General features: G+C 33.3%; 3 protein-coding genes across 9 annotated transcripts; 2 read left to right on the forward strand and 1 right to left on the reverse strand.

Annotated features, from left to right (window-relative positions):
* The first annotated feature begins 401 nt into the window (after positions 1-401).
* Positions 402-2,697, forward strand: LOC18045541 (homeobox-leucine zipper protein HOX11). The gene is made up of 4 exons (XM_006438961.2): positions 402-1,061; positions 1,267-1,724; positions 1,901-1,980; positions 2,150-2,697. Exons 1-4 carry the CDS (start codon positions 623-625, stop codon positions 2,496-2,498), a joined length of 1,326 nt encoding a protein of 441 aa, XP_006439024.2. The 5' UTR covers positions 402-622; the 3' UTR covers positions 2,499-2,697.
* Positions 2,698-8,812: 6,115 nt separating this feature from the next.
* On the reverse strand, positions 8,813-11,432 carry LOC18045542 (RNA-binding protein 33). 3 transcript variants are annotated; one of them, XM_006438964.2, is made up of 7 exons: positions 10,945-11,431; positions 10,750-10,805; positions 10,569-10,611; positions 10,172-10,249; positions 9,669-9,782; positions 9,366-9,442; positions 8,813-9,239 (listed from the first exon to the last, which is right to left on the reverse strand). In XM_006438964.2, exons 1-7 carry the CDS (start codon positions 11,359-11,361, stop codon positions 9,131-9,133), a joined length of 894 nt encoding a protein of 297 aa, XP_006439027.1. In that variant the 5' UTR covers positions 11,362-11,431; the 3' UTR covers positions 8,813-9,130. The 3 variants fall into 3 exon arrangements, with proteins under 3 accessions (XP_006439027.1, XP_006439026.1, XP_024041727.1); XM_006438963.2 differs by having other exon boundaries at positions 10,732-10,805; XM_024185959.1 differs by lacking the exons at positions 8,813-9,239; positions 9,366-9,442 and having other exon boundaries at positions 9,715-9,782; positions 10,086-10,249; positions 10,732-10,805; positions 10,945-11,432.
* Positions 11,433-13,825: 2,393 nt separating this feature from the next.
* LOC18045543 (protein N-terminal asparagine amidohydrolase) lies at positions 13,826-16,687 on the forward strand. Of its 5 annotated transcripts, none has more exons than XR_002906108.1 (9): positions 13,826-14,009; positions 14,160-14,333; positions 14,417-14,481; positions 14,556-14,655; positions 14,771-14,809; positions 14,914-15,105; positions 15,401-15,579; positions 15,823-16,040; positions 16,317-16,407. XR_002906108.1 is itself a non-coding variant. In XM_006438968.2 (9 exons), the coding sequence occupies exons 1-9, from the start codon at positions 13,944-13,946 to the stop codon at positions 16,420-16,422; spliced, it is 1,041 nt and encodes a 346-aa protein (XP_006439031.1). In that variant the 5' UTR covers positions 13,826-13,943; the 3' UTR covers positions 16,423-16,687. The 5 variants fall into 5 exon arrangements, 3 of the variants coding, with proteins under 3 accessions (XP_006439031.1, XP_024042494.1, XP_006439032.1); XR_002906109.1 differs by having other exon boundaries at positions 16,321-16,407; XM_006438968.2 differs by having other exon boundaries at positions 15,823-15,942; positions 16,317-16,687.
* Positions 16,688-18,217: the final 1,530 nt, after the last annotated feature.

The following is an 18,217-nucleotide window of genomic DNA, read 5'->3' on the forward strand; positions in this document are numbered from 1 at the left end:
GAATAGAAATGACTTGTGTTTGGAAGTAATTAAGATAATATTTTTATATGTACGCTTTTTAGCTCTGTTTTTTTGGGGATGCGTATGTTATTTGTTGCAAATGTTTTGTTTGTATGGTAAATGCACAATGACGCGCGTCGCACGAAAGTGGGGCCGCGCTGGTGTTTGAAGAAATTTAGAAGCTGGTCCCACGCCCTCTCCTCCCACTGCCGTAGAGAGAGAGAATCCAACAGGGTGAGGATAGATCATAGAGAGACATAGAATAGATATTCGCAGGATGCCACGTGCGCCTTGTCAACCCCGGTGGGGTGTTCTGTCGGGCAAACCAGTTCCTCACAAATAACCTGACTTCATATTATTTATTATTATTCAATAGGATTAGAATCTCTATAAAAGGAGAGAGAGTACTCCTTTTACGTTCTAGCAAGTTCGTTCATTCAATCCAAGTTAAGTACGAAGCGCCCCACTCATTAATTGATTAAACAACCCTCTTCTCTTATTCTCTCTCATCCAATCTTCTTCTTCTTGTCGTTAATTATATGCTTAATTTGTGCTGAAGGCTAGCTGAAGCGTTATATATCATATATATATATGTTATGTAGAAGTAAGGAAAGGAAAGGGAATGGAGCTTGGCTTAAGCTTAGGAGATGCTGCAGGTTCTTCCAAGCCATTTGAATGGATGGAGAAATCGCATACCCTTGCCCATACCCGTACTAGTCGTAGTAACAAAGGCATAGGGTTTTGCATGGAGTTGTCAATCGGTCCTACAAGTTCTGTTAGAGAAGACGGCGATGATGATAACCGAAAACCAACACAAGAAGACGAAGACCATCACCATCATGAAGATGAACAAACAGAAACAGCAGCAGCAGCAGCAGCAAGGCTTGTGGATTCTGCCGAAATAAGAAGATGTTCAACACCAACACCAACAGCAGAGACAGCTAATATTATACAGCAGCTTGATCTATTACCAAACACTCCAGTCGTCCTCCCTCTCCCTCGTAACCCAACGCCTTCTTCTATTCTTGCCTCTTTCCCTGCTGCTAATTGGACCTCTGCAGGTTTTATATATATATTAGAACATTCATTAAAATTTTTCATTTGATTTATTAATTTGCTTTGCTTTCTTTTCTTTTTTTTTTTTTTAAATTTAATCCAATATGTATATAATTAATTATTTTGTGTTTAATTTATATATACTATGTTATTTGTTAATATGAATTTTGATGCTTGGAATTTGTTAATAATTAAAAATAAAATGACTAGGGAGTTCAGAGGCGGCAGGTTCAGGGCAAATGGCAAGGGATGCGAACAAGTTGCCTATGGCTATCCCTGCTCCTCTCGATCTTCTTGTTCCTCATCATAATGATGATGAAGACCCATCATCACCAGAAGCAGAAGACGGGGATGGGAGCCATGGGGCAGGGGCTTTGTCTTCTTCTTCACTGAACACTACCAGCAGCGCTCAGATGGATTTTTGTATCCACAGTAGTAACCATCATCATAACGATACCAGTACTACTGGAACCGGAGGGACTAACAATATTAGGAAGAGCTGCGGGGATATCTTTCGAGCAAGTAATGATAATAATAATGAGGTGGTTGATGGTTGTTCGGAGCTGGAGGATGAAAATGGGTGCAGCACTAGAAAAAAACTCAGGCTCTCTAAACAACAGTCTGCTTTCCTTGAAGAAAGTTTCAAAGAACATACCACTCTTACTCCTGTAAGTATGTGTATTAGTATTAATTAGCTAGTAATACACCTTAATTACCTGCTACTTCTTTTTCTTTCTTTCATTTTATTATTATTGTTATTGTTAATGTTATTATTATTTCTTGTATATATGTGTGTGTGTGTGTGTGTGTGTATTAATTCACCTCACCTATGTATATGCTGCAGAAGCAAAAGCTTGCACTGGCAAAGCAGCTCAATCTTCGTCCGCGCCAAGTAGAAGTTTGGTTTCAAAACAGAAGAGCAAGGCACGTACCTTTGTCTTATTGATTCTATTCCATTCCATTCAGCATTCATTACTGCAAAATTAAATTAAATGAATGGTCATTCTTGTGTTTTCAACTTTTGTGGTTATTATTTAATTAATTGAATTAGTTGTTACAATTAATAAATGAATGAATGAATGAATGAATGCAGGACGAAGTTGAAGCAAACCGAGGTGGATTGCGAGTACTTGAAGAGATGCTGTGAAACATTAACTGAAGAGAATAGACGGCTACAAAAGGAGCTTCAAGAATTAAGAGCTTTGAAGAGTACTGCTGGCAATAATCCCTTTTACATGCAATTACCAGCCACCACACTCACCATGTGCCCTTCTTGTGAGCGAGTAGCCACCACCAATATTAATCCTCCTCCTCTCCCAACCACCACCACTACACCGCCTAAAGCAACTAGTAATAGTACTGGGTCGTCGCCTCTCAGTAGTAGGCCCATGTTCGTTCCTTTTTCTCATCACAAACCAACAACAACCGATGGACAAATATAATACTATTTGAATTTATGTCCTTGTTGATGGTTTCTTTTTTTTTTTTTCTTTTTTTTTTTTTTGCACTTGGGTATGAAATTTTAATTATTTGGTCTTTTTTAGTTTTGGTTTCATTTGTTATTTTGTACATACACAATGCACAATACACAAGAACACGGTGGTCTTCTGATGCGCAAATTAAAATGGGTTTGTTTGGTCATCGTGACTATCGGAAAACAAGATCTCAATTAGCTTAGCAGCGATTATTAGATTAGATTATATTAATTAGGGGATTGAGAAAGGATTTATGAATTTAATTTCCATATGTTTATGTTTGATTGATATTTCCTTTAATTAACTAATATGGAAAGAGAATTACTAGAGTACTTAATAAAATTAATTAATTAATGTTGTACGTTACAAAGCTTAGTAGCCGTTGGTGGTATGTGTGTGTAATGTTGTGGCTTGTATGTTTCGTTTTAAGGTTCAAAGGCTCAACGCAAATGCTTTTAAGAAAGGGAGGACTTTTATTTGTTTTTGAGTGTGTCTGCACTTTTACTAAAGATTTCATTCATTTCATTCATTCATTCATTCAAAGCTTTCAAGCCAACATGTTGATTCAAACTTGACTCAAAAGCGGCATGCGCAGCACAGCGCATCAAGAGATCCTGTTCTGAGTTATTTTTTTTTTTTAATTATTACATGATATTATTACTCATACATGAGATTATAATTGATATATACAATCAAACAATTATTATGATTAGTTTACATTAAATTTTATATGATACTATTTAAATTTACATTAAATCTTATATGGTATTATTCGGATTTTATCCTCTCTAATATTCAAGAGACATTCGAAAAAGAGAAGATCGTCTTTACTCAAATTTAAAGAAGGAAATTAAACTCTCATAATATTTTTGTGAGTGTTTAAATTACTATTCTCTCACTTGTAAGAGAATAACTCTAATCACTTAGTTAAAGACCAAATGGTTGGTTCGAGTTTTCTTAAGGTTTTAAAGATAATTTTTTTGAGTTTTTAGAAATCCTATGTTATGTATTATATAGTAGGGGAAATATTGTGGTGTAACTGTGGTACAGTGCTACAGTTGTATTCAGTCGTTGGATGTTAGTAGACCCCACTAATCTAAGTGCATCTAATGGTTGGATGCAACTGTACTACGGTACCACAGTTACACTGTAACCTGATCCTATATAGTAGTAACCTGATCCTATATAGTAATAATATATGAATAAATTTTATTTTTTTAATATTTTTATTTATTAATCATTTATTAACACATAATTATTATTATTTTGGTTCAGCATCAGCAGAGAAGTTCAAATAAAAAAGGATCGGATGGCTTTTTACGTTGAAATTGAAATTGAAATTGTTGGGGGCTCATCTCTCTCTATATTTAATTAAGCAGGGATTTCATTATTAATGTGTTATCAAGTGTATATTTTGTTTTTTCAACATCTGTGGGTTAGAAACTTAATTGTGTTATAAATAGACTTGATTTGAATTTGGATAGCACTTGATTGAAGGTAGTTTCCTAATAAATGTGTGATCCAAATTAATTACATGTCAGCCTAAGAGAAAAGAAAAAGGGCAGAAAGAGACGTGGGTTTGGGTGGGCGTGCGTGGGGTTGGGTTGGGTTGGGTTGTGTGACTCTGAAGGACTTGAATGTCATATTAATCAATGTGTCCCTTCAAGTGGGGTACCCCCTTTTTTCCAGGCCCAATTATGGGTTCTCTCTCCTTCTCAGCCTCGGACACAACAAAGTACATTGCTCTTGCCCTTATGCCGTGCAAGGGCATGCATCGCACGTGGGCCCTCACAATAAAGCGAACAGATGTGCCCAAGCCAAAAGGGTAACTGCAATGTGGTTTTGTGGTGGCTACAGCTCGAGTTGTCATGGTTATGATGGGAAACAGGTCTGACTAATCGTAAGATGTTCATTTAAAAGATTCGCCATTTAATTAGAAAGACATTTCAGTAGGTAAGACCAGCAGTTGAGCATCCCAATTTTATGTAAGGATGGACATAAATCAATTCGGTTTACTTCTGCCTAGAAACCGAGCCGAATCGAATCTGATCGGTCTAAAACATTTTGAATTGATTATGAACCGAATTTAGATATCGAACGAATCCAAATCAAAATATTTTAGTTCAATTTGGTTCAATTCGGTTCGGTGTGATTAATAAAACTTAATATTTTTTTCAGGAGATATTTGCTGGACAAAAATCTCAATCAAGATGATAAATATTGACGGTGATAATTAATTATTATAATTATCGTTTCGTGTTAATATGAAGCATAATTAATTATACGAAAATGCAACCGACCATGGACCCATTTGCTAAATCCTTATTGGGAAATATCAAGTCAAAAGGAATGGAAAGCTCAACCACCATTGTTACATGTCGTCCAATAATTTGGTGCGCTGCTGTTATGTGTCTATCTCGCAATCACTGATGATTTCTTATCCATATCACGTATCAACCACAAGAAGACATAATTAATTTTTTACTTTACTAATTGCCAATTAACAATTTTAAAAGACCTGCTCCATTCATGAAAGAAACATGTACATATACATACATAGAGATGGATGTATAGATTGTAGAAGACAAGTAGTACTTTTTCCATTCTTCCGGCACTTGATTACTTTTGAGATGCATGCATTATAATTGTCAAAGATTGTTTATGACGGACGGACGGACGGACGGACGGACTTAATATTATGGTCACAGGGTACGTATTTGCATGCTTATTAATTTGCTGTTGTTTTGGTTTTCTACGCTCGCATTAGGTGGGATGATGACCAGTCTCGTTAGGGTTATATAAATGACCAGTCAGTCTCGATTAACCTGCAATTAATATGCGTCATCATTTTCAGTCAAAGTAGGGTCCTAGTCCACAAGATCGATTTATGGCTTGATTCATGTGATTGATGATGAACAATCATGGAAAAGTAAGGCACATGCGTTGAAGCAAACACCTTTAATTCATTTCTGAATTTGATTTTACAAATTAAAGTGGACGAAAAATAGAAATGTATTATTAGATTTAGACGTGTCTTTGTGGTTAGTGGGGGCGGCGGCCGGTTGCCATATTGGCTGAGGGAGAGGGAGAGGGAGAGGGAGGAAGAAGCTCTTTATTTTATTTTATATTAAAATATATATATATTAAATGTATACCACTTCCCATAAATTATTGTAATTGACTTTAAGACACCTTTCAAACACCCAAATATATATGTCTATCTTATCCGTTGAATTCATGAACAAAATACAATGATTTAAGGTAAGAAACCAACACCCCGGAATCGGAAGTGATCAGAGACTGACAAGAACATTGATTGAAGAAGATAAGATGTTAATAGCTCATTGAGTCATGACTTCATGCCTCGTCTGTCTGCAGTGTGTACGTATGTATATATGATGGTGTTGGTGTGTCATTTCATTGTACGTGTGGATTACTTTAACTTGTATAATTATTTAATTATGAAAGTGATTGAATGAAAAAGTTGGGAGTTTTGAATTTTGATAGGTGCTATTTATTATGGGTCGGTGGTGTGACGTCACTGCTTTTCACCAACTTCGATTCCATAGCAAATCAGCAATCCTCTCCAGTTATTGATAATGTTAGTTTAAAGCAACAGTTGGCTCAAATCAAATCTTTTTAAACTTAATTGACTTTAATTGGTTGAAGATTTGGACAAAACGCAAGTTTCGAGAAACTCCACTGTCCCCTCCACTAGAGGTTTAATTCTCAGTGTTGTTGCGTAATTATATTTTTTACATTACCAAAAAAATTGTACCTACGAACTTAAATATGGTTTAATTGATACAATTTTTATGTTAATGGAAATCACTATTTTGGTGATATAAGTTACATTATTATGTAATTTAACAACACATATAAAATCAAACATATTTCTTTATTTGTTCAAATTCCAACTTACATGGTGGGCTAAACATTTCGACTTGAATAAATTTGAATTCAAGCATGTCGATTTCTCTTTCCTTCTAATCACCCAATATTTTATACTTTTTTTTATTTCTTGTCTAGGTCAGAATTTTGAATAGAACTGATAAAATTTGACACGATCCCGTTATCAAATATGAACATAATACAAATAAATAGGTATGAGTTGTTAAATTTGACACAATTATTAAATGAGTTGGATTCAAGTCGACATGAACTTTTTCGGTCTCGGGTTAGGGTTAAAGTTCTTGACTTATTTACTTGATCAATGACACGATTATATTTTTTATTCTAAATTAATTTATAGGTTTTTGCTATCGAAACTCAAATTTTTTTTTTTTTTTTTGTAAGGATGAGCATATATACTGTATTTCATTTATAAAATTTTATTTAGATTAACTTCAATAGTACAAATATATAAAATATTAGTAAACATGTATATTTTATAATATTGACATATAATATTATTTAATTATATATAATTAAAACTTCAATAGTATACAATGTGTAATATTTTGGTAGGCATGGATAAATTATAACATCATAAAATTAGTAGTTTTTTAGTCCAAGATTCTAAAGTGTGCGAAAAGTCCAGAAAGGCTTTTTAAACCGTGGTGTTTAAGAGGTTTAAAACTTAAAACATTTAAACCGCACGGTTTATGTGTTTTTCTGGACTTTTCCACATTTCAAAATTCCATATTGGAATATTTCTAATGTATGTGTGTGTGTTTGTGTGTATGTATGTGTTTAATGTAGATTTTGTTAAACATATAGATATTAAGCGTGTTATTAGATAACCCATTTATTTTTTGTGTCAAGTTTAGATCTCAAAATTTTGACACAATTATTAAATAAGTCGTGTTTGGATCAATGACCTGTTTTACCAGCTCTATTATCAAACCTTCTTTTTATTAATATTATATACAATTCAATCAAATTTCAAAATAATTGAAACCTACTTAAATTTACAATCAAACCAACATATCAAAGTTCAATACAATTGAACTATAATAAACTCCATGGTCATAAAGGAGACTCAAACTCTCTACCTTAGAATTTAGGGAACGAGAACCCAACTAATCCAATTAAAGAGTTATTAGCATAAATTGAATAAATAAGTCAATAAGAGAAGTGTTAAATGATATTAGATGGACTTCAAAGCAAAATCATCATAAACTACCTCTTCAGAAACGATTAGTGGTTGAGGGTAAAAGAGTAAAACAACAATAAAAATGCAAAGAGTTGAAGTTTTGGCACCCTTTATCAATCTTATAAAATCCTATTTTATTACAAAGACATTTAAAGAAAAATACTAATAGAATTATCTTTACTTGTATAAAACCCATATTTATTTTTTCAAACCCCTGACGTATCTTCTTTTATCTAGCCGCTCTCTGTTCCTTTCTAATTTGATTTTTTTTGTAGCTAATAATCTTGATGGTAAAGTGTCATCGTAGAGTTTCAAGGTTGGCAAGTAGCCAATGACCTGGAAAATAAAAAAGTACTGTACTGCGCACAAATTCAGTTTGTTCTTCACTAAACAGCTCCTTTCTTCTTCTTCTTCTTCTTCACTCTCTCGCTCTCTCTCTTTTTTTAAATCCATTTGATATTGAAGAAGAAATGGGGAGCATAAAAGGCAAAAGCAATTTAGCCATAAGAACCTGCAATAGCATACATTGACTTCACAGTGGCATGTCGATCACCTTGGCCAATCCAAAATCGCCAACAGGAGCCTCAAACTTGTTGTTGAGATGTATCTTATTGGAATTTCCATCATGATTGAAAAAAAAAAATCCAATCTTTTCTTCTTATTTATTTGACATTAATAATTATATTTTTGAAAAGTTAGTGTTTTTGAATTTTGTAGAGAGTTTGAATGATTTAAAATGAAAAGGTTGTTTATTTAGGGAAAAAAAAAGGTATTTTTGAAATTAAGTGAATTATGATTAAAAGAGGGTTTTGAGAGGATTTTGTAGGGGTGCCAGTTGTTCCACTCAAATGCAAAATAAATCAAAATAAAAAGTGTAAAACTAAAAGATGCTAGTTGGGCCCAGTTGCTAAACCCAGCCCCAGTCTAAATTTAAAGGTGTTATACTTATGGCTACAAGCTTGGTCTCCTTATTGTAGCCATACCTTTTTGATGGCTGAACAAATCTTCCAATCTTTGTTCATTGTTCTCCAAATTTTATGTTGTTGCCAACCCAACTTCTAGCTTCTAAGGTACATACATAATGTGTCATAAGTTAAGGATATTTAACAAAGAAAAATTTCAAGGCTTCAGGTAGGATAGCAAAGTATAGTAAAGTCATTTCACCAATTTTAACCATCTAGTCTGGCTCAGGTCTAATCGCAGAAATCAGAATATTACTCTCAGAGAGTGCGTGTCATTTCTAACTTTGAATTATCAACCAGTGAAACAACATTTTTCATTTTGTTTCAAGGCTACACGATAATGCAACACTACTGCAAAACCCAGGATTCTACATCCATTTACAAACAACTCACACAGCTTTCCTCATGGCCTAACCTGAACTTGGATCTTCCAAGCATCTTACAAAATTTGAGTGCCTCGCTCGTTCCTAGCTTAATAGAAACCACGATATTGCTTAATCCCCTATCATTGGCAATGTTCACTGATACAAGTGTTGGTTGTGTCAGCTTCCAGCATGAGCATCATTCTGGGACTGTTCAACAAGCGGGGGCAGAAGAAGACTGAGCCTAGTTTTGTACCTCTCAATTCGTTTGGCACGTTCATTGCTCAACCTAAAGGCAAAACAAGAATATAACAATCAACCTTGGCATTCTGACAAAAGCAATCACACTTGGAAAATCTGTTTCCGAGTGAAAACTACAGTTCAAGGAAGCCACAAAAATGAAGGAGAAACATACCGTGCTCGAATTTGTTTAGCGCGCTGAACATGTCTTCTCAATAGATCTTCTTCCGAAAGTCTATCAACATTCTCATCCTAAAATTGAAACAGAAAAACTCAAGTCATTTTGAATTTTCAGTTTGGAGAGAAAACTGCAATAACAGGATATTCTCAACTTCCATTTCATGTGTCCCTTGAAAACTCAAAAAATGTTGCTGTTTAAATTGAAGTTCAGCCTTGCTGCTTCATACTCTAATTCATTCTGTAATATTAAAATAATGTCAATAATAATCCTAAGACCAATGTTTACGCAAAGACTAACCTCATCGGTCTCGTCTTCATCCTCTTCACTTTCCTTTTCCTTAGCTATATTAGCATCAGCTCTAGGCATAGGCAAAGGTCTCGGGAGAGACTTTACACCATCCGCATGCTGTGGCTGGTAGTAAAATTAAGACACAAGGCATTATGAAAAAGCAAGCAATGCAATAGATCAAAAGATTGAAAACAAATAAATATACAGTGCTCATACGTCTTAAAACATTTAAATCTAATTCTGAAACTGAAAGCAAGAGAAAGTGAAAGATCAATGTCTCATGTCCAAGCGTGCCTAGAAACTAGTCTTGAATATCAAAATCAATATTTGCAAGGGTTTAAACAAAGATTCTGAGTTGACAACCAATCTCTGTATACTGAAACTATATCAGCAGAATCATATGATCAAAACTAATGCAAGATTTACTTTTTGAATACTAATGCTCTCAACCAAAACCTAAAACTTGAAACCATAGGATAAGCATCCTGCCATGGAAGTAGAATGAAATGAACCTGAGTTTCCTCAGGAGACCCATTTCTCAACCATGAACGGCAAAGTGCATAAAGAGAAGCCCCTTCAGTGATTCTGACCTACAAATATGAAACAAAGATTACTTATATCAGAAATTGCATTACAATCAAAGGCAAATATTAGAATCATTGACTAAGTTTAGTTCAGGGAAGTAGCCAAAAGGATTTCCTATAAGATCAATGGATTCATATTAGTAAAAAGCAAACTTTCTCGAGCAGGAACTAACCGACTTTAGTAGTTATAAAAAAAAAAGCATTAAACAATTACAGCAAAGACCATGGTTGATCCAAATACATGAATAGAACAAGAGGTTTCAAAAGTTCAAGTTAAAAACCAAACAGACAGCACGCTAAGCTAAGTTTAGACTTTAGAGCTTACTTTTCTATCTCTTACAATGGTGAAAGTCTCATCACTGTTATCCCTGCAAAAAGAAAGCAGAGTGAAAGAAGTATGAATGTTAGAGCACAATGATAATGATTGATGATGATATGTATCTAATCATAGAGGCAGTCATAGGGTATAGACCAGACAACAACATCACCTCAAATGTTTATTATACCCATTAGAGTCAGGAGGAATCACAGGGGATAGTGATGCTGATGATGATGGAGCAACCTGAAATGAAATTCAATTTTGAAGATTAAATTTAAACATTTGCATGACACAAAAGTATCTGGTTGTCATAAAGAAATTAAAAATTACTCATCCTCCTATGCATTAAAAAAGACAAAGACCCAAAAGAAAAAAAAAAGACCTTGAGATGGCCAGAAGAAACTGGTACTCCCCTGATGGGGGAAGGATTGCTGCTAATCTGAGGATGTTGGTGTTGTTGATTATTCAGAGGCGGCGGCCTAATCATGTGGTGGTGTTGGTGGTGGTGGAGCACAGGATGATGATGATTGTCCAAATGAGGCCGAGGATAAGGCGGCAGTTGATTAGGACGGGGTGGGTACCCACCGTGATTGGCCACAGTGACCGTCTGATCAGAGGGTCGCATAGGTTTTGGAATAAAACCGCGCCCAGATGAAGCAACTGGGTAAACAACCCCCTGACCTTGTGCTTGTCCTTGTGAATGACTAGGGTTTGCTGGCCGCTGATTTTGGTACATGTGTTGCTGTGGCGGCGCCTGCGACGGAGTTGTCGCCGTTGTAAAGGGGTTACTAGTCGTCATGGCGGGGATTTTGGTAAAATTCTAGTCTTTTTTTTTTTGGTTTTATTTTTTGAACTGTTAAAGGCCTCTCTTTTTATTTTTATTATTTTATTATGTAATGTACAATAAGTAGAACATGCCCAAAACTAAAACAAAATTCAAAGTAAGCGCCAAATGTTTAAAATTATGATTTTTCTTTTTCTTTTCTTTTTTAATACAAAAAAGCGCTATGATTCAAAGGAAATATCTATTTATCATATGTAATTTATAAGCTTCAAAATTTCCTTTTATTAAAATGACTTAAATTCCAGAATTCTCAGAAGCGCTTATTTCATCTTTACTGAGAAGTCTAGAAATATCTTTTACATTAATTTTTTTGAGTAAATAAAATTATACCAATAAAGAAGAGCTATGCGTATTTGACAAAACTTTTCTGGGTTCTCTCTGTGACAAGATGCAATTGTTTTTAGTAAAAAAAAAAAGAAAAACAACGAAAATTACATAATTAACCCAAAACCTTTTTAGGTTTTTTGAAATTTATCTCCTAATTCTTTCGAGCACATTTTGGAACTGATAGTGCCAGCTTCAAGGACCCTGCTAATTCTTTCAAGTACTCAAGCTTGGATATGGGAAATTTGGGCTACCATAAAAACCAAGCAGGAAATTTTTCAAGATACATCAAAAGCGAAAGACCACTGCAATAGTGAAAGGTAGGTTTTATCTCCAGATCTTGATGAAATATTTAAGGCAGGTTTTGAACGGTGGGTTTTATCCGCCAATCTCTTAAGCTGATATTGTAAAAATTGTTATTGCTTTCTCGCGTGTTTAATGCATGCTTTTGTTGCAAGAATGAAATCACATACAAATTATAAATAATACCCTCCTAGCTTCCTTTGAAAATTCTCAATGCCGAGTCTTAAGCTAGAGTGTTGTTGATCCATGGCTTCCATATTTTCTCACATCAAATTAACGTTCGTGTCTGTTGGATCCTTGGCTTCCAGTCATGCAAGTGATTTCTCACAACTCTGCCTCCACGAGACCTTATACCAAGATCAATCTCCTCCGTATCCCCACGCTACTTTGTGTTTACTTTCTAGAGTGAGAGTGAGGAGTGTAGATTCTTCACACTTTAGTGTTTATTTCAATCATTTGAGGAAAGATTGAGAATCGCACTCCATAGCCTCACCCATTTTTAGAGTGGGGAGTGGGAGTGAAACTCCCATGGCACTCCCACCTCTCCCTTTTCTATCATTTTTCTTATTTAATTTAATATTTTATATTTGATAAAACTAAAATAAATAATATTGTTTTATTTGAATAACATTATTATATTTAATTAAATAATAATTTACATTAATTCTAAGTTAAAATTACTTAAAAATAATAATATTATATTAATAGAGAATTAATAAATATTACTATATGTTATCTTCATTTGAAAATATAATATTATCATATTTATTTTAAAAATAATAGTACTATATTTATTTGATATCAATAATTAATAATAATGAATAGTTTATTCTAATAAAATATTAATTTTGTACTAAATAATTTTATATTATTATTTTATATAATAATAAATTTAATATAATTATATTCAAATTTAATATAATTATATTCAAATTTAATATAATTAAATTAAATTAAATTAAATAATATTTCATTTTATATTTACCCCCTCCTTTTATTACATTTACTATACTTATATTTAATAAATATTTAAATAATAGTATTATATTTAACTAAATAATAATTTGGTTTGCTTCTAAGTTTAAATTACTTAAAAATAATAAAATTATATTAATATAGAATTAATAATATTACTATATACCATATTTATTTGAAAATATAATATTATTATATTTATTTAAAAATAATAGTGTTACATTTATTTAATATTAATAATTAATACTAATAAATAGTTTATTCTAAGAAAATATTAATTTTGTACTATGTTAATAATAAAAGTGTTTCATTTATATTGCCCTTAGGAATAATTTTTAATTTATATAATTAAAATTAAAATTAATAAAAAACTGTGATGTACATAATTAAGAATATTAATAATTATTATAAATTTACAAATATAATAAATAAATATTTATTCATTAAACATATTTTTTATTAACTTTGTAATTAAAAATTATAATTCTTTAAATAAGGATAAAATTATAATTTAAAACTATTTATTTTTAATTTAAAATAAAATAAATATATAAATTAAATTTTAATTTCTATTCTATACTTTCATTCCGTGTAAGTAAACAATTTATCCTCAATATCACTTCGCACTCCGAATAATAAAATTTCCACTGCTGAATATTCCCGCTGACTGCCCCGTCTAGACAAAACTTAGGTATTTGGTTCATTCTGACAGAAAAAGCAAGAGCCTAGAGGGGTCAATTTTGAAAAATAAAAAAAATTAGGGCTATTTAAGTAAATTTGTCTTTAATTAAATATTAATTGACTCGTAGCAGTGAGTCGCTGGTGGTCTAAAAGCTCTCGAATCTATAATCGTTCTTGGCTGATCTTTGAACGAAGATCGGAACATTGTTGCGTTGGTGTTTCTCTCTTTCTCTTTCCATACAAATCATAAAGTCATGATCTTTGTTGGCGGCCTCCCTTTTTCTACTAACAATTCATCGTGGTCGTCGTCATCATCTCAGGTACCTTCTTCATTCAACACTTTCTAAACTATTATTTGTATGGCACCCTTCCCTCAAAAGAAAAATCTACAAAAATTTGTTCTGCTTGTTTTTATTTATTTGTCAAAACAAAACAAAAATTTGGATTTTGTTTTAATTTTTTTGGTGCAGGGGAGTGATATCCTGGTTGCTTTACTGGAGCACCCCGTTCTGGTATCAGCTTCACATTCATTCAAGAGTATGGAGGAGACAAAAGTCTCTGTTTCTAGTGAGACCCCATCGCCTTCCAAATACGTTTATGTTTTCCAGAGAGAATATGCAACTGTTGACCCTGCGCTTGTTGATGTATGTACTATGTTATGTTCTTTTCTTTACATTTATTCTTTTTTTTTTCCGTTCGATTATAATGGTTTGAACAACTGTTTTAGTATGTTGGCACCGATGAAGCAACAACCTGCGTTGGACTTGTCATTCGCAACCGCAGAAATCGAATGTAAGTCTAGAAAATATTCTATTTTTGGCTTGGGTCTGCATTCCTCAATTCTGATTTTTCTATTTCAACTGCAGGACCTCTATTGCCCATATGGATAATCCTGAGATTGTGGATATTGGCCTTTGCCAGATGTTATCGCTCGTTGTTGATCATGATCTAGATGCTGAGTTAGATGTATTCTCCTCTGTTTCAATTGAATTTTGATGCTTTTATCAATGATTTTCAGTTTACCAAGTGAAGGCTCTTTTTTTTTTTTTGGGGGGGGGGGGGGGGTGTTTATATTGTGCAGGTGTACCTAATTGGTGGTTTTGATGATGCTTCACCCAATGTCTGACCCAAGATCCCCTACTTTGTTTTAAATTTTCCAGACACGTAATTATCCTGGTCAGGGGCAGAATGATTAAAATGAGATGTATTGACCTTTGTATGCAGCATGCCAACGTTACCACTATATCAGAATGCTATTCGGACATGGATGGTTATTCCCTTCCTTTGTGCAGAAAACTAGTTGACACTTTGCAGAGGAGACAAGAAAAGTTCCACGTTCAAACTCTTCATGTTCTTGGCCATAACACAAAGCGGGACTCTCAAGGAAATGCATACCCCATTTTTCATGGGTTCTTGGTAAGTATGTGCTTGCAACAATCTAAACTCCTTTTCTTTTATTTGTCAGATGATTTGATGTTTACTCAAACTGAATTTGAAAGCTATTCTGACTCTTTAATGAAATTCCTTGTTACTCATGTCAGTGCAAAATCTTATTAAATGGTATTTGAAACGTATTTATGTTCCACCTGGTAACATATGACATGTAAGTTTTATGGTTTGGGAGAAAAGATGCTGTGATTGTTCCTTTGTTCCATTAAAGCTTCTAGCATTGTTGGGAATATTGATTCTGGTATCTTTTTCACCTTTTCAGGTAGAAACTTGCACAGGATCTCTGAGCCCAGCCAGTTTTGATGGGACTTCAAGATGTCCAGATGAAATCGTTAGGAGAATTAGAGTGACCTCATCTTATGAAGACACAAGTTGGAATGGCAAGTTACTGGAGACATATGACACTCAAACTGATCGATTTGTAATTGCCCCCTGCCGCTGGTAGAATGTTGTTTTTCATGGTTAAGCTTACAGTTTCTTCTGCTCAGTACATTTCTAAATTTTGAAACACAGTTGAAAGCAATAATCTGAATTATTAATGCTCATCAACTCTTACAATACTGGCCTGACCTGACTTCATCTACAGGCCCATAACTTGTTGTAACATACTTCCCAAAGTCAAATGGCTAATGATTTGCCTCACATCTATATTGGTACTTCATGCTCCTTTTGTTACTGTTGCAGGACCGTTCGCAAATTACATATCGTTATGAGCTTGCAACAACTTTCTGATGAGGAAATCCTTCGTAGATGCTCTACTTCGCCTTCTGCTGAGGGCCCAGATTTTGTGGAAAATTTAAGAAGGTATGGACATATTAAGAATAATCCTTGACTCGGGAGTTCCCAAACACCTTGGATCATTGAATTTGGATTTGGATGTCAGGATGAATAATACACAGCATGTGAGTAATTTCTAATTGATGATCTCATGTTCATGAGAATGTTCAAGATTAATGTTGATCATTTAACATATGTATTTCTTGTCTATGACAAGGAATATATAAAATCACAATTTTATTTTGTATGAACTTTTATCTTCCATTCCCACATTTTCATTTCTCCGGTGATGGAAGAAAGAGCCTGGCTGAACTTTGGAAAGAGCTATCAGTATCAAGTATGATGGTGCATGCATGCTTGAGTTTGGTAGTTAAAATTTGAAGCATTTTTGTTTTTTTCAGGCAGTGGAACTATTTGATTAAACGCCCAGACTGGAGAGAAACCTTCCCTTGGAAGCAGCCACGTGTTTTTCAGAGGGCTGCTGATGGAGGGTGGAGAAGATGCTGATAATCTACTTGAAAAAAATCCTGCATTTCTATGTAGGCCGAATCCAGACAAATTGAAAGTTATCATTCTAGGATTTTAACTTCTTTTCCCAAACAGGCTTCCTTTTATCATTTCTTTCTGCTCATTGTTTGCTTTTGGAGTAGTAGATATGATTATTGGGATTTGTGAACATCATAACCAACTAGTTGTTACCAGCTCTTCCCTTTATTCTAGAGGAAGGAGTGCTTGCTATTAGCATGTTCAGCTTAATTTTAGAATACTTAAGGTGGCATTTGTTTTTTTATTTTTTTTTTTAAATTTGAAATTTGAATAGATTTGAATTAGTTTGAATTCTAAATAAAACTAAATGTCAGAATTTAATTGACATTTTTTTTTAATCTTTGAAAATAAGATTAATTTGTTTGTTTTTTTTCTTTTTTCTACTTAAAATATCTAAAACCAACACTTTAACATTTGTGTTCTTATAAATTTTAAGTGTTAAAATAAATAATAAACATATAAAAGAATATAAATAGGATAATATTAATGATAACATAAATCATGTTTAAGTGAATACAACTATTTAATATTTTAAATTAAAACATTTTAGTCAATTTTATTGTAGTTTAGATAAATAATACTAGTTTGAAGAAAATAAAAAAAAGGATAAAAATATTAATAGTCTACTACAGTACTACTATATTATTACAAGTTATAGAAATGAATAATAATGTTGATTAGTTAATTTTTACTTAGATAAGAGTGAAAAAAAATTGATTAGATAGATATACTACAGAGAATGTATTTTAACAATGTCATTCAGACTTCTTATATTAATTAAAAAGTTAAAAAAATGAGCATAAAAAGTTAATGACTAAATTTTTTTATTAAAGTGAGAAAACAAATAGACTAAATAAGTTAACTGATTGAAATTAAGGCAATCAAGTCAATTAATGAACTGACGCGTAATGTTGCTTAGCCTTGGGCCCTTGGCCCCATATAAAACAGGCAGGAGCTGACAAATTTCAAGGACAAAAGTATTAATTCAATTCGGGGTCGTATTTGGCTGTAAGTACTAGCAAATTAGTCCTAAATTCACGAGACTAATAATATCTATTTTTTTTTTGCATGGGTTTAGAGAGGATTCAAAATAAATTATTTTAACCTGCAAAAATTTGCTACAAGTATCGAAATTTTATTCAATAATTTATTTTAGCCTTGGCCTCCTATAAATGGATGAGAAAACAAGCACCAGGTACCACGAATCCACGATAAAACAAAATCCCCTGCCGGATTTTTCCGTAAATCAAGCAGAAGATCGGCTTAGTCGATCGTGAGTCATTCGGAAGTCGTTGTCTTCGTAGGCCATGCCCAATTGGCCCATATAGCAGGAGCAGCCCAGGCCCGTAATGTGAATTGATTTTTGATACGACATCGAGTAGGCTCTCTTGATACCCCTTCTTAAATTTCTTATAAAACCCTTCTTTACCCAAAATTATCTAAATAACTAAAAAGAAATTAAATTCCTTTTTCTAATTATTTTGAATGAAAAGTTAATCAAATACTTAAATACATTATATAATATTATAAGGATTTTCTTAGGGGGCGTTAAAAGCCCCCCCCACTTCAACGTTGAACGGCGGAGGAGGAGCGGAGGGAAGCTTAAGTCAGAAAGAACTCTAGAGGTTAAAAACGTAACCAAACCTGTCCTGTCCTTTTACCAACTGGAAAGGAATAGACAAGGGCAAACGCAAGTAATTAATACATCCTGTTAAAAATAGGGATTAACCAAGGTTAAATAGGTCTTAAGTTCGCA

The sequence above is a fragment of the Citrus clementina genome, unplaced genomic scaffold (genome assembly GCF_000493195.1).
Source record: "Citrus clementina cultivar Clemenules unplaced genomic scaffold, Citrus_clementina_v1.0 scaffold_4, whole genome shotgun sequence".
In the NCBI taxonomy this organism is placed as follows: domain Eukaryota; kingdom Viridiplantae; phylum Streptophyta; class Magnoliopsida; order Sapindales; family Rutaceae; genus Citrus; species Citrus x clementina.